This window comes from Pristiophorus japonicus, chromosome 4, assembly GCF_044704955.1.
Source record: "Pristiophorus japonicus isolate sPriJap1 chromosome 4, sPriJap1.hap1, whole genome shotgun sequence".
NCBI classification, from domain to species: domain Eukaryota; kingdom Metazoa; phylum Chordata; class Chondrichthyes; family Pristiophoridae; genus Pristiophorus; species Pristiophorus japonicus.
This window is the reverse complement of record NC_091980.1, coordinates 296,176,023-296,189,526: the sequence shown is the minus strand read 5'-3', so window position 1 is coordinate 296,189,526 and position 13,504 is coordinate 296,176,023. Positions and strand designations below refer to the sequence as shown.

General features: G+C 47.1%; 1 protein-coding gene across 1 annotated transcript in view; it reads left to right on the top strand.

Annotated features, from left to right (window-relative positions):
• LOC139263465 (acetyl-coenzyme A synthetase 2-like, mitochondrial) overlaps positions 1-13,504 on the top strand; it is an 84,107-nt gene that overhangs the window by 56,849 nt on the left and 13,754 nt on the right. The window contains exons 8-10 of the mRNA XM_070879591.1: positions 4,881-4,973; positions 10,165-10,277; positions 12,681-12,807. Coding sequence (XP_070735692.1) covers positions 4,881-4,973; positions 10,165-10,277; positions 12,681-12,807 — 333 coding nt within the window. The remainder of the gene's footprint in view (positions 1-4,880; positions 4,974-10,164; positions 10,278-12,680; positions 12,808-13,504) is intronic.

Genomic DNA, 13,504 nt, shown 5'->3' with positions numbered 1-13,504 from the left:
ACCCTCCCTCTTCAAAATGTCCTGCACCCGCTCCGAGACATCCTTGACCCTTGCACCAGTGAGGCAACATACCATCCTGGAGTCTCGATTGCGGCCGCAGAAACGCCTATCTATTCCCCTTGCAATCGAATTCCCTATCACTATAGCTCTCCCACTCTTTTTTTTTTTCCTTCTCTCCTGTGCAGCAGAGCAACCCACGATGCCATGAACTTGGCTGCTGCTGCTCCCCCCTGATGAGTCATCCTCCTCAACAGTACCCAAAGCGGTGTATCTGTTTTGCAGGGGGATGACCACAGGGGACCCCTGCTCTACCTTCTTTCCACTGCTCTTCCTGTTGGTCACCCATCCCCTATCTGACTGTGTACCCTTTACCTGCGGTGTGGCTAGCTCACTAAACGTGCTATTCACGTCATTCTCAGCATCATAGATGCTCCAGAGTGAATCCACCCGCAGCTCCAGTGCTGCAACGCGGTCTGTCAGGTGCTGCAGGCGGATGTGTTTCCCACAAATGTAGTCGTCAGGGACACTGGAAGCGTCCCTGACTTCCCACATAGCACAAGAGGAGCATAACATGAATCCGAGCTCTCCTGCCATGACTTAACCCCTAGATTAACTTAATTTGGCAACAACAGTTTACTTACTGATAAAGAAAAGAAGAAGAAAAACTACTTACCAATCACTTACCCCCTTGGCTGTGACGTCACCTTTCAATTTCTTTCTACTTTTTTGCCTCACTGCTGCAGCTGCACCGGCTGGCTCCCGACGCCTGTTGGGCCTCTTGTAGGCCTCACCACGCTGCCGCTCCGCCTCTTGGACCTCTCTCTATCTACTCTGTCTAGACCCCGAATGATTTTGAACACCTCTAACAAATCTTCTCTGCTCGAAGGAGAACATCCCCAGCTTCTCCAGTCTATCCACATTGCCGACGTCCCTCATCCCTGAAAGCATTCTTGTAAATCTTTTCTGCACCCTCTCCCAGGCCTTCACATCCTTCCTAAAGTGTGGTGCCCAGAATTGGACACAATACTCCAATTGAGGCCGAACCAGTGTTTTATAAAAGGTTCATCATAACATTCTTGTTTTTGTACTCTCTGCTTCTATTTATGAAGCCCAAGATCCCCTATGCTTTTTCAACCTGCCCTGCCACCTTCAATGATTTGTGCACCCATATCCCCAGGTCTCTCTGTTCCTGCACCCCCTTTAGGGCCCGAATTTGATCAAAAGCAAGTTCCGCCCATTTACCGTCGATAAGACCGCTAAGATCCTGACGGTACTTTGGGCGGAACTTTGGTGAAAAAGAAGGAAAAAAGAGCTTGGTTGCAAAAATGGCCGTTACACGCCGATTCAGGGCGGTAGGGGGGTGCAAATGCAATCCTGGAGAAAGTTACACCGAGGCTGGAGGCGGGGAACACACAAAACAAAAGTTCAAAAAATAAAATACAGAACATCACAAAACCTTCAGAGGACCCTTTCACACAAAATCGCTGCAAAACAAGTAAAGTAATAAATCTCACTTACCTTTTTTCTTGCAGGTCTTCATACCTACCGTCCCGGTAAGACCTGCTCCTACGCAGTGGTCTTTTCTCCTGCAGGAGCGGAGGACCTGGGGCGGGACTGGGCGGGAGGACCTCTTTTCGGCGTTGCATGCCGGCGCTCGCCAGTGGACGCTCCCCAGCGGTCCTTTAAACCGCCGGCGTGAGGGTCTCACCAATTTCCCACGGAGGGGAGAGCGCCAAAAACACGGGGAGACCGCCGATAAAACTCGGCGGTAGCCAGCGGGTAGGGTCATCAAATTTGGGCCCTTAGAATTGTAGCCTTTAGTTTATATTGCCTCTCCTCGTTCTTCCTATCAAAAGGTATCACTTGCTACTTTTCTGCGGTAAATTCCACCTGCCACGTGTCTGCCCATTCCAGCAGCCTGAAGTCTATCACTCTCCACCTCGCTGTTCACTATACTTCCAAATTTAGTGTCATCTGCAAATTATGAAATTGTGCCCCGTACATCCAAGTCCACATCATTAATATACATCAAGAAAATCAGTGGTCCTAGTACCGATCCCTGGGAAATACCACTGTATACTTTCCTCCAGTCCGATAAACAACCGTTCATCACTGCTCTCTTTCTCCTGCCACTTAGCCAATGAAGCAACTAAATAATGAATAATTAAATGATATTGTTTGCAGTGTTGACGACACGCTTCAGTGCCCACCAGGCTCCCCTGGGGTCGGACAAAGCCACGGAAGAGAGGCAGGCAGTGCGACCGCCCCCATGGGCCGTGTCCAACTTGGACCTTGGCCTCTTTGGCCAGGCCCAGGAGCAGGCCCATGAGGAGGTCCACCGACCCTTTCCAATCACCCCCCTCCCCATCCCCCACACACACACACACACCAGTGCAGAGGGCTAAGGCTCTTTAATGGTGATCCACAGAGCAGCCTTGCTGATGCTACAGTTGCCCACACACCTTGCCGCTTGGGAGGGGGTTTGGCTGAGTGATGAAACCAAACTGAGGTCAACGCTGCAACATTTACAGGGCCAGCAGCAGCTGCTCTGAGACTAACTGACTCTCGACTGACTGTAGTCTATGCTTGACATTCTCGCATACCCACCAAGACTGGTTAAAGGGCAATTGGATCTATACTTGGACAGGAAATATATACTTGGACAGGGCTGTGGGGAAAGAGCAGGGGAGTGGAAATAATTGGATTGGTCTTTCAAAGCGCCGGCACAGTCATGATTGGTCGAATGGCCTCCTTCTGTGACTGGAACCGCGATGTTCCAGAATTCAGTTACTTGTTTCAGGATCTCATTCACCACATTTATTTAGCGTAGTATTACATAGAATGTACACACACAGAAACAGGCCATTCAGCCCAACTGCGCCATGCTCTATGTTTATGCTCCACACGAGCCTCCTCCCAGCCTTCCTCTTCTCACCCCATCAACATATCCTTCTATTCCTTTCTCTCTCATGTACTTATCTAACTTCCTCTTAACTGCATCGATGCTGTTAACTGGGGGAAAGGAGCCTCCCATGGAAATGGAGGGATAAAGAGGACAAACTACACACAAATGAGGCAATAAAGCAGACTCAAATAAAACACAGATGGGCTTAAAAGCCACAGAGCATGGATAGAATTCTGGATCATTAACTCAAACCATTTCTCCTTTCTGTAAATAATCTTCTGATGGCTTCACGTCATTGCGATTAAGAAGCTGAACCTTACTCGTATTCTAGCTCAGTTAAGGAAGAAATAGCGGGACATCTAGATAGGAATAGTGCAATCAAGCAGACGCAGCATGGATTCATGAAGGGGAAATCATGTTTAACTAATTTAGTGGAATTCTTTGAGGATATAACGAGCATGGTGGATAGAGGTGTACCGATGGATGTGGTGTATTTAGATTTCCAAAAGGCATTCGATAAGGTGCCACACAAAAGGTTACTGCAGAAGATAGAGGTACGCGGAGTCAGAGGAAATGTATTAGCATGGATAGGGAATTGGCTGGCGAACAGAAAGCAGAGTGTCGGGATAAATGGGTCCTTTTCGGGTTGGAAATCTGTGGTTAGTGGTGTGCCACAGGGATCGGTGCTGGGACCACAACTGTTTACAATATACATAGATGACCTGGAAGAGGGGACAGAGTGTAGTGTAACAAAATTTGCAGATGACACAAAGATTAGTGGGAAAGCGGGTTGTGTAGAGGACACAGAGAGGCTGCAAAGAGATTTCGATAGGTTAAGCGAATGGGCTAAGGTTTGGCAGATGGAATACAATGTTGGAAAGTGTGAGGTCCACCTTGGGGGAAAAAAAACAATAAAAGGGAATATTATTTGAATGGGGAGAAATTACAACATGCTGAGGTGCAGAGGGACCTGGGGGTTCTTGTGCATGAATCCCAAAAAGTTAGTTTGCAGGTGCAGCAGGTAATCAGGAAGGCGAATGGAATGTTGGCCTTCATTGCGAGAGGGATGGAGTACAAAAGCAGGGAGGTCCTGCTGCAACTGTATAGGGTATTGGTAAGGCCGCACCTGGAGTACTGCGTGCAGTTTTGGTCACCTTACTTAAGAAAGGATATACTGGCTTTGGAGGGGATACAGAGACGATTCACTAGGCTGATTCCGGAGATGAGGGGGTTACCTTATGATGATAGATTGAGTAGACTGGGTCTTTACTCCTTGGAGTTCAGAAGGATGAGGGGTGATCTTATAGAAACATTTAAAATAATGAAAGGGATAGGCAAGATAGAGGCAGAGAGGTTGTTTCCACTGGTAGGGGAGACTAGAACTAGGGGGCACAACCTCAAAATACAGGGGAGCCAATTTAAAACCGAGTTGAGAAGGAATTTCTTCTCCCAGAGGGTTGTGAATCTGTGGAATTCTCTGCCCAAGGAAGCAATTGAGGCTAGCTCATTGAATGTATTCAAGTCACAGATAGATAGATTTTTAACCAATAAGGGAATTAAGGGTTACGGGGAATGGGCGGGTAAGTGGAGCTGAGTCCACGGCCAGATCAGCCATGATCTTATTGAATGGCGGAGCAGGCTCGAGGGGCTATATGGCCTACTCCTGTTCCTAATTCTTATGTTCTTATATATTAATATTTTAAAGATTGTCAGCCTTGGCTCAGTGGGTAGCACTCTCACCTGTGCGTCAGAAGGTTGTAGGTTCAAGGCCCACTCCAGAGACTTGAGGCATTTAATCTAGGCTGACACTCCCAGTGCAATACTGAGGGAGTGTTGCACTGTCGGAGGTGCCGTTTTTCTGATGAGACGTTAAACCGAGGCTCTAGTCTGCCCCTCCAGGTGGATGTAAAAGATCCCACAGTTCTATGTGAATGAAATTAACTATTTTGTTCCATTTTGACCCTTGCCTTTTCAGTTGGAGAACCCATCAACTCCAAAGCTTGGGACTGGTATTACAAAGTGGTTGGTGAAGGCAGATGTCCGGTGCTGGATACCTGGTGGCAGACAGGTAAGAGGGTCCTGCTACTGTAGGCCCATTAGAATAGCTATCATGCATTAACCATGTATATGGTGTTTAACTGAGGGGTGGGGGGAGGGGCGGGGGTATCAGAACTGTTTCATCAGTCCAGCGATCCTCCATTCATGATCTCAGCTGTGTTGCTGGGTGAAGGCACTGAGTGAAGTTCAGGTACTCTGCCGTAGGGAGGGAGCAAGAAGCAGAGGCAAGCTCTCCCTGGCGCTATGCATTCTATCGCATCAATCATCACTGGAACCTACATTTTTAATGCAAGAAAAACGTGCATTTATATAGTGCCTTTCACAATCTCAGGTCACCCCCTAAGTGCTTTACAGCCAATTAAGTTTTTTTTTTGATTTGGAGTCACTGTGGTAATGTGGGAATTGTGGCAGCCAATTTGCGCATAGCAAACTCCCACAAACAGCAATGTGATAATGACCAGATAATCTGTTTTTAGTGATGTTGATTGAGGGATAAGTATTGCCCAGGACACCAGGGTTAACTCCACTGCTCATTATATGGAACACGGTTTATGGAGTTCTAACTATTAGAGGTGTCCCAGTGACCCCTTTGGGCGCGTCTCTGGTGGGCTGTATTGTTGGTGTGTGATCACACTGTGGTGTCTCTGGTGGGCTGTATTGTTGGTGCATGATCACACTGTGCAGTGTCTCTGGTGGGCTGTATTGTTGGTGTGTGATCACACTGTGGTGTCTCTGGTGGGCTGTATTGTTGGTGTGTGATCACACTGCAGTGCCTCTGGGGGGCTGTATTGTTGGTGTGTGATCACACTGTGTAGTGTCTCTGGTGGGCTGTATTGATGGTGTGTGATCACACTGTGGTGTCTCTGGTGGGCTGTATTGTTGGTGTGTGATCACACTGTGCAGTGTCTCTGGGGGGCTGTATTGATGGTGTGTGATCACACTGTGTAGTGTCTCTGGTGGGCTGTATTGTGTGATCACACTGTATAGTGTCTCTGATGGGCTGTATTGTTGTGTGATCACACTGTATAGTGTCTCTGGTGGGCTGTATTGTTGTGTGATCACACTGTATAGTGTCTCTGGTGGGCTGTATTGTGTGATCACACTGTATAGTGTCTCTGGTGGGCTGTATTGTGTGATCACACTGTATAGTGTCTCTGGGGGGCTGTATTGTTGGTGTGTGATCACACTGTGTAGTGTCTCTGGTGGGCTGTATTGATGGTGTGTGATCACACTGTGGTGTCTCTGGTGGGCTGTATTGTTGGTGTGTGATCACACTGTGCAGTGTCTCTGGGGGGCTGTATTGATGGTGTGTGATCACACTGTGTAGTGTCTCTGGTGGGCTGTATTGTGTGATCACACTGTGTAGTGTCTCTGGTGGGCTGTATTGTTGGTGTGTGATCACACTGTATAGTGTCTGGTGGGCTGTATTGTTGTGTGGTCACACTGTATAGTGTCTCTGGTGGGCTGTATTGTGTGATCACACTGTATAGTGTCTCTGGTGGGCTCAATTGTTGGTGTGTGATCACACTGTGCAGTGTTTCTGGTGGGCTGTATTGTTGGTGTGTGATCACACTGTAGTGTCTCTGGTGGGCTGTATTGTTGGTGTGTGATCACACTGTATAGTGTTTCTGGTGGGCTGTATTGATGGTGTGTGATCACACTGTGTAGTGTCTCTGGGGGGCTGTATTGTTGGTGTGTGATCACACTGTGGTGTCTCTGGTGGGCTGTATTGTTGGTGTGTGATCACACTGTGTAGTGTCTCTGGGGGGCTGTATTGTTGGTGTGTGATCACACTGTGGTGTCTCTGGTGGGCTGTATTGTTGGTGTGTGATCACACTGTGTAGTGTCTCTGGTGGGCTGTATTGTTGGTGTGTGATCACACTGTGTAGTGTCTCTGGGGGGCTGTATTGTTGGTGTGTGATCACACTGTGTAGTGTCTTTGGTGGGCTGTATTGTTGGTGTGTGATCACACTGTGCAGTGTTTCTGGTGGGCTGTATTGTTGGTGTGTGATCACACTGTAGTGTCTCTGGTGGGCTGTATTGTTGGTGTGTGATCACACTGTATAGTGTTTCTGGTGGGCTGTATTGATGGTGTGTGATCACACTGTGTAGTGTCTCTGGGGGGCTGTATTGTTGGTGTGTGATCACACTGTGGTGTCTCTGGTGGGCTGTATTGTTGGTGTGTGATCACACTGTGTAGTGTCTCTGGGGGGCTGTATTGTTGGTGTGTGATCACACTGTGGTGTCTCTGGTGGGCTGTATTGTTGGTGTGTGATCACACTGTGTAGTGTCTCTGGTGGGCTGTATTGTTGGTGTGTGATCACACTGTAGTGTCTCTGGTGGGCTGTATTGATGGTGTGTGATCACACTGTAGTGTCTCTGGTGGGCTGTATTGTTGGTGTGTGATCACACTGTGGAAAGGCAGCCGTTTCAGCTTGGTGCTCGAAGACACAACAGGAGAAGGCCATTCGAGAACCTGCTCACATCATCTTCCGATCCTGAGCACTAATTAGTTGTGAAAGGGGTCAGTTTTGAATGACTTGGGTCTCGCCTCCAGAACGGATGGTCGGTTTTCACAGGTTAAAAAAACAAGTTCAGTTTAAGCTTAAAAATAAAATTAAAATGGTAATGTAACCGAGAAAGGCGGAGGTCAAGCCAACAACAATTTCAAACTTCATTTAATTTTAGTAATTTTTTTTTAAAACGTAACTTTTTTTTCTTCCCACCCCATTCCTCTCCTCTGTGGCCATCTTTTTGGGATGTGGCCCTGTGGATGCTGAATGTCCTCTAAAAGAAGAAAGATCTGCATTTATATAGCGCCTTTCATGACCACCAGACGTCTCAAAGAGCTTTACAGCCAATGAAGTACTTTTTGAAGAGTAGGCGCTGTTGTGATGTGGGGAGCTGGTATATAGTCCCATGGCGTGCTGTAATATGGGCCCATATTTGCGATGTTTCAGTGTGACTTTTAAGCAGTCTTTATAGCTCTTTGTCTGCAGAACAAAGTACCTCTCACAGTTTATCGGTTGGCGGGATCATCCACCAACAAAAGTTTCAGCTAGGGAATTCGATTATCCTATCCTCGTTCGCCAATGTGATATATTCTTACGACATCACTAACAGAAGCACACACACAAGATGGCTCCACCTAGAAACTGTCCTCATGTGACTTTGCCCCATGACCCTTTTATTGTATTTACATCAGTAGTTGCATTACATCAGTAGTCCACTAGGTGGAGCAGTAGTCCACTAGGGGGAGCTCTATTACAAATGTGCCATAAAAGATCTTCGGGATCCATTCGCCAGACATTCGCACAACGTGTCCTGACCATCCCAGCCATGCCTTCATGATCAGCCAGCTTTTTTAAGAACTGCTGTGTCAGGGATCTTGTCTTGCCATCTTATCTTCATTAGTCGTGTCAGGCAGCTCAGGGGAAAGGGGAAGGTTTGTCTGGACGAAGTTAAGATGGGGTTGAAAAGCCTTCCTCACCTGTACGTGACCCTTGTTACGATGGGCGGTAGTGGTAATGATGGGGAATAATATAATGGCACTTTGATATCATTAAAAAGAAAGACTTGCATTTATATAGCACCTTTCATGACCTCAAAACATCCTAAAGCACTTTACAGCCAATTAAATACTTTTGAAGTGTAGTCACTGTTGTAATGTAGAAAACAGGGCACAGCAAGCTCCCACAAACAGCAACGTGATAATGGCCAGATGATCTGTTTTGATGATGTCCATTGAAGTATAAATATTAGCCACGATACCGGCGCTGGCTCCCAGCTCCTCTTCGAATAGTGCTGAGAGAGCAAACGGGGCCTCGGTTTAATGACTCGTCTGAAAGACGGCACCTCTGACAGTGCAGCACTCCGTCAGCTCTGCACTGGGAGTGTCAGCCTGGCTTATGTGCTCACTTGAATGCACAACCTCCTGCCTCAGGGGCGCTGTATGAGGATGTAGGAGGAGTAAATCCCAGGGGCTGATCTGTCAACAGATTAAGACCAGCTGTTTCAGCAAACGAAATGCAGAGAGCCAATCGCGCATGTTTGCTTTCTGGGTCTTTGCCAATCCTGCACGTATTACACAGCAGAGCCCAGCGCACCCATGGAGAGTGTCGCGCTCCCGGCACTGAGTATAACAAGACAGGAAGCGTGGTGACCTCCTGACACAGGATCAGCAAGAATCAGAGAAGTGAAAGGAAGCAGATCATCAAAGATAAACGAGTTTAGAGATTTGAATCCTGAGAGTGTGGATGACGTTAAACCGAGACTCCATCTGCTCTCAAGTGGATGTAAAAAGATCCCAGGGCACTATTTCGAAGAAGAACAGGGCATTTATCACCGATGTCCTGGCCAATATTTATCCCTCAAGTAACATAACAAGGAACTGATTATCTGGTCATTTTCACATTGCTGTTTGTGGGAGCTTGCTGTGTGCAAATTGGCTGCTGCATTTCTCACATTACAACAGTGACTACACTCCAAAAGTACTTCATTGACTGTAAAGAGCATTGAGACGTCCGGTGGTTGTGAAAGGCGCTATATAAATCCAAGTCTTTCTTTTATGAGAAGAAATGCAGCAGTCAATTTTGCTCACAGCAATGTCCCACAAACAGCAATGTGATAATGACCAGATTATCTGATTTTAGTGACATTGACTGAGGGATAAGTATTGGCCAGGACACCAGAGAGAACACCCCTGCTCTTCTTCGAAATAGCACCATGGGATTTTTTACACCCACCTGAGAGAGCAGACGGGGCCTCGGTTTAACGTCTCATCTGAAAGACGGCACCTCCGACAGTGCAGCACTCCCTCAGTACGGCACTGGGAGTGTCAGCTTAGATTTTGTGCTCCAGTCCCTGGAGTGGAACTTGAGACCATGGCCTTCTGACTCAGAGCCGAGAACGCCGAGGCCTGAGGAGCTAAAGAGATTGGCGTATCGGAGTGAGGAACAGGCTGGTGAAACTCACAGACCCTGTAACAAATGGCGATGGGGGCAGGAGTGTGAGCTGTCAATGATGAGCTAAAATAATTTCTTTGCGGACAGAACCAGCCTGTCTGAAACCTGTTGCTGACATGGTGTATGTGTAGAGGGTTTTTATCGTTTCAGAGCATCGCGGGCACTTTGCCTGCCTGCACACTCTGCTTAAATTGGCCCTCCACCTGTTTACTGACACAGACTGTTGTTGTTTTGCAGAGACCGGTGGGATATGTATAGCCCCTCATCCAGCCGACAGAGAAGCAGAGATTGTTCCTGCCATGGCAATGAGGCCCTTCTTTGGAATAAACCCTGTCCTCATGGACGACCAGGTAACATAAATATGTCGACTTTTTCCTTTTAATTCACCTCGCTCCTTCTGCCATCTGCCTGAAGAGATCAGTAAGAATCCAGACTTGTCTGAATTGGAGGCATCCTCGCACTGTGAGCTGAAGGAGCCTGTGGGAACTTAATGTGTTCGGATCTGGCCAGGATTCAGTTTGGAATATGTGACGGTACAACGATCAGGAAAGAATGATCAGGCTGGATCCCTTTTCTCTTGAAAAGAGAAGACTGAGGGGTGACCCATAGAGGTTTTTAGAATCCATTATTAAGGAAGCAGTAGCAGGACATTTGGAAAAGTGAGATTCAATCAAGCAGAGCCAGCATGGTTTTATGAAAGGGAAATCATGTATGCCAAATTTGCTGGAGTTCTTTGAGGATGTAACGAACAGGGTGGATAAGGGGGAACCAGTGGATGTGGTGTATTTGGATTTCCAGAAGGCATTCGATAAGGTGCCACATAAAAGGTTACTGAACAAGATAAAAGCTCACGGAGTTGGGAATAATATATTAGCACGGATAGAAGATCGGCTAACTAACAGAAAACAGACAATCATAGATAAATGGGTCATTTTCCGGTTGGCAAACAGTAACTAGTAGGGCGCCACAGGGATCGGTGCTGGGGCCTCAACTGTTTACAATCTATATTAATGACTTGGATGAAGGGACCAAGTGTAATGTAGCCAAGTTTGCTGATGATACAAAGATGGATGGGAAAGCAAATTGTGAGGCGGACACACAAAATCTGCCAAGGGATATAGACAGGCTAAGTCAGTGGGCAAAGATTTGGCAGATGGAGATAACTGTGGGAAAATGTGAGATCATCCATTTTGTCAGAAATAACAGAAAAGCAAATTATAATTTAAATGGAGAAAAATTGCAAAGTGCCGCAGGACAGTGGGACCTGGGGGTACTTGTGCATGAAACACACAAAGTTAGTATGCAGGTTCAGCAAGTGATCAGGAAGGCAAATGGAATGTTGGCCTTTATTGCAAGGGGGATAGACTATAAAAGCAGAGAAGTCCTGCTACAACTGTACAGGGTATTGGTGAGGCCACCTGGAGTACTGCGGACAGTTTTGGTCTCCGTATTTAAGGAAGGATATACTTGCATTGGAGGCTGTTCAGAGAAGGTTCACTAGGTTGATTCCAGAGATGAGGGGGTTGACCTATGAAGATAGGTTGGGCCTATACTCATTGGAGTTCAGAAGAATGAGAGGTGATTTTATTGAAACTTACAAGATAATGAGGGGGCTCGATAGATGGATGCAGAGAAGATGTTCCCACTCATGGGGGACATAGTCTTAGAATAAGGGGCCATCATTTAAAACTCAGATGAGCAGGAATTTCTTCTGAGGGTCGTAAATCTGTGGAATTCTCTGCCCCAGAGAGCTGTGGCGGCTGGGTCATTGAATATATTTAAGGCAGAGATAGACTTATTTCTGAGAGATAAGGGAGTAAAGGGTTATGGGGAGTGGGAGGGGAAGTGGAGCTGAGTCCATGATCAGCCATGGTCTTATTGAATGGCGGAGCAGGCTCGAGGGACCAAATGGTCTACTCCTGCTCCTATTTCTTATGTTCTTATGTTCTTAAAATCATGAAAGGTTTTGTTAGAGTGGACACAGAGTGAGTGTTTCCACTTGTGGGGAAGAGCATAACTAGAGGACATCAATATAAGATAGTCACCAACAAATCAAGTAGGGAATTCAGAAGAAACTTCTTTACCCAAAACGTGGTGAGAATGTGGAGTTTGCTACCACAGGGAGTGGTTGAAGTGAATAGTATAGATGCATTTAAGGGGAGGCTAGACAAGCGTATGAGGGAGAAGGGAATAGAGGGTTACACTGATAGTTAGATGAGGAGAGACAGGAGGAGGCTCGAGCGGAGCATAAACACTGCTATGGACTGGTTGGGCCGAATGGCCTGTTTCTGTGCCGTACATCCTAGGTAATCCTATGATACTCAATGTGTAACTGCCATGGGTTATCCCTGAGAATGCGGTGTTTTCCATTAGTCAATAACCAACGAGTCACTTCCACCCATGGTCGTGTGGCTACGAGCGATGGTCAGTGGAGCTGAATGGTTCCAGGTTACATTACATAGAATTACGTAGAATATACGGCACACAAACAGGCCATTCGCCCCAACCAGTCTGTGCTGCTGTTTATACTCACACGTCGCTCCCATTCCATCCACCTCATCTCAGTCTTTCAGCGTAGTCCCTATTCTCTTTTCTCTCGTGTACTCATCTAGTTTCTATCCCCCATTCTCGACACGGAAGAATTACTCACACCCGCCAGCACATCGTGCTCGGCGACCGTTATCTCTGGTGGTAACTGAGCCTTTAGATTTGATTTCAGATTTGTATTGACTTTAGCTCTGTGTCCTTTCCAGGGTAGGAGATTAGCAGGGAACAACATCTCTGGGTCTCTCTGCATCGCACAACCGTGGCCTGGGATGGCTCGGACTATCTACAATGACCACGAAAGATTTGTGAACACATATTTTAAAGCCTACCCCAGTAAGTGCATGTGTTGTGTGGATATTAAGATTTACTAGAATGATTCCAGGGATGAGGGACTTCAGTTACATGGAGAGACTGGAGAAGCTGGGATTATTCTCCTTCGAGCAGAGAAGTTACAGGGGAGATTTAATGTAGAGTTGTTCAAAATTATGAAGGGTTTTGACAGAGTAAATAGAGAGAAACTGTTTCCCGTGGCAAGAGGGTCGGTAACCAGGGAACACAGATTGAAGCTAATTGGCAGGAGACGAGGAGAAATTTGTTTATGCAGCGAGTTGCTGTGATCGGGAACGCACTGCCTGAAAGGACGATAGAAGCAGATTGAATAGTAACTTTCAAAAGGGAATTGGATAATACCTGGAAAGGAACAACTTGCAGGGCTAGGGGAAGAGATTGGATCGCCGGCACAAACACGGAGGGCCGAATGGCCTCCTCCTGTGCTGTATGATTCTGAGATAAGCTTCAGTGTGAAGCAGGGCTCAGCTGCTAGTGAATTGTGTCAAGTTTGTCTGCTGTGAATTGAAGGACGGGAGTACAGAAGGAACGAGACAAGGGCACAATGACCCCATAGTAAGCAAGCGCTCCACTCGGAACTCCTTCACGGCCAAAGGTGGGCAGCGGAAACAACCCCCTGCTGCCGACCCCCTGCTCAGCCGACCCTCCGCTCAGCCGACCCTCCGCTCAGGAGACCCTCCGC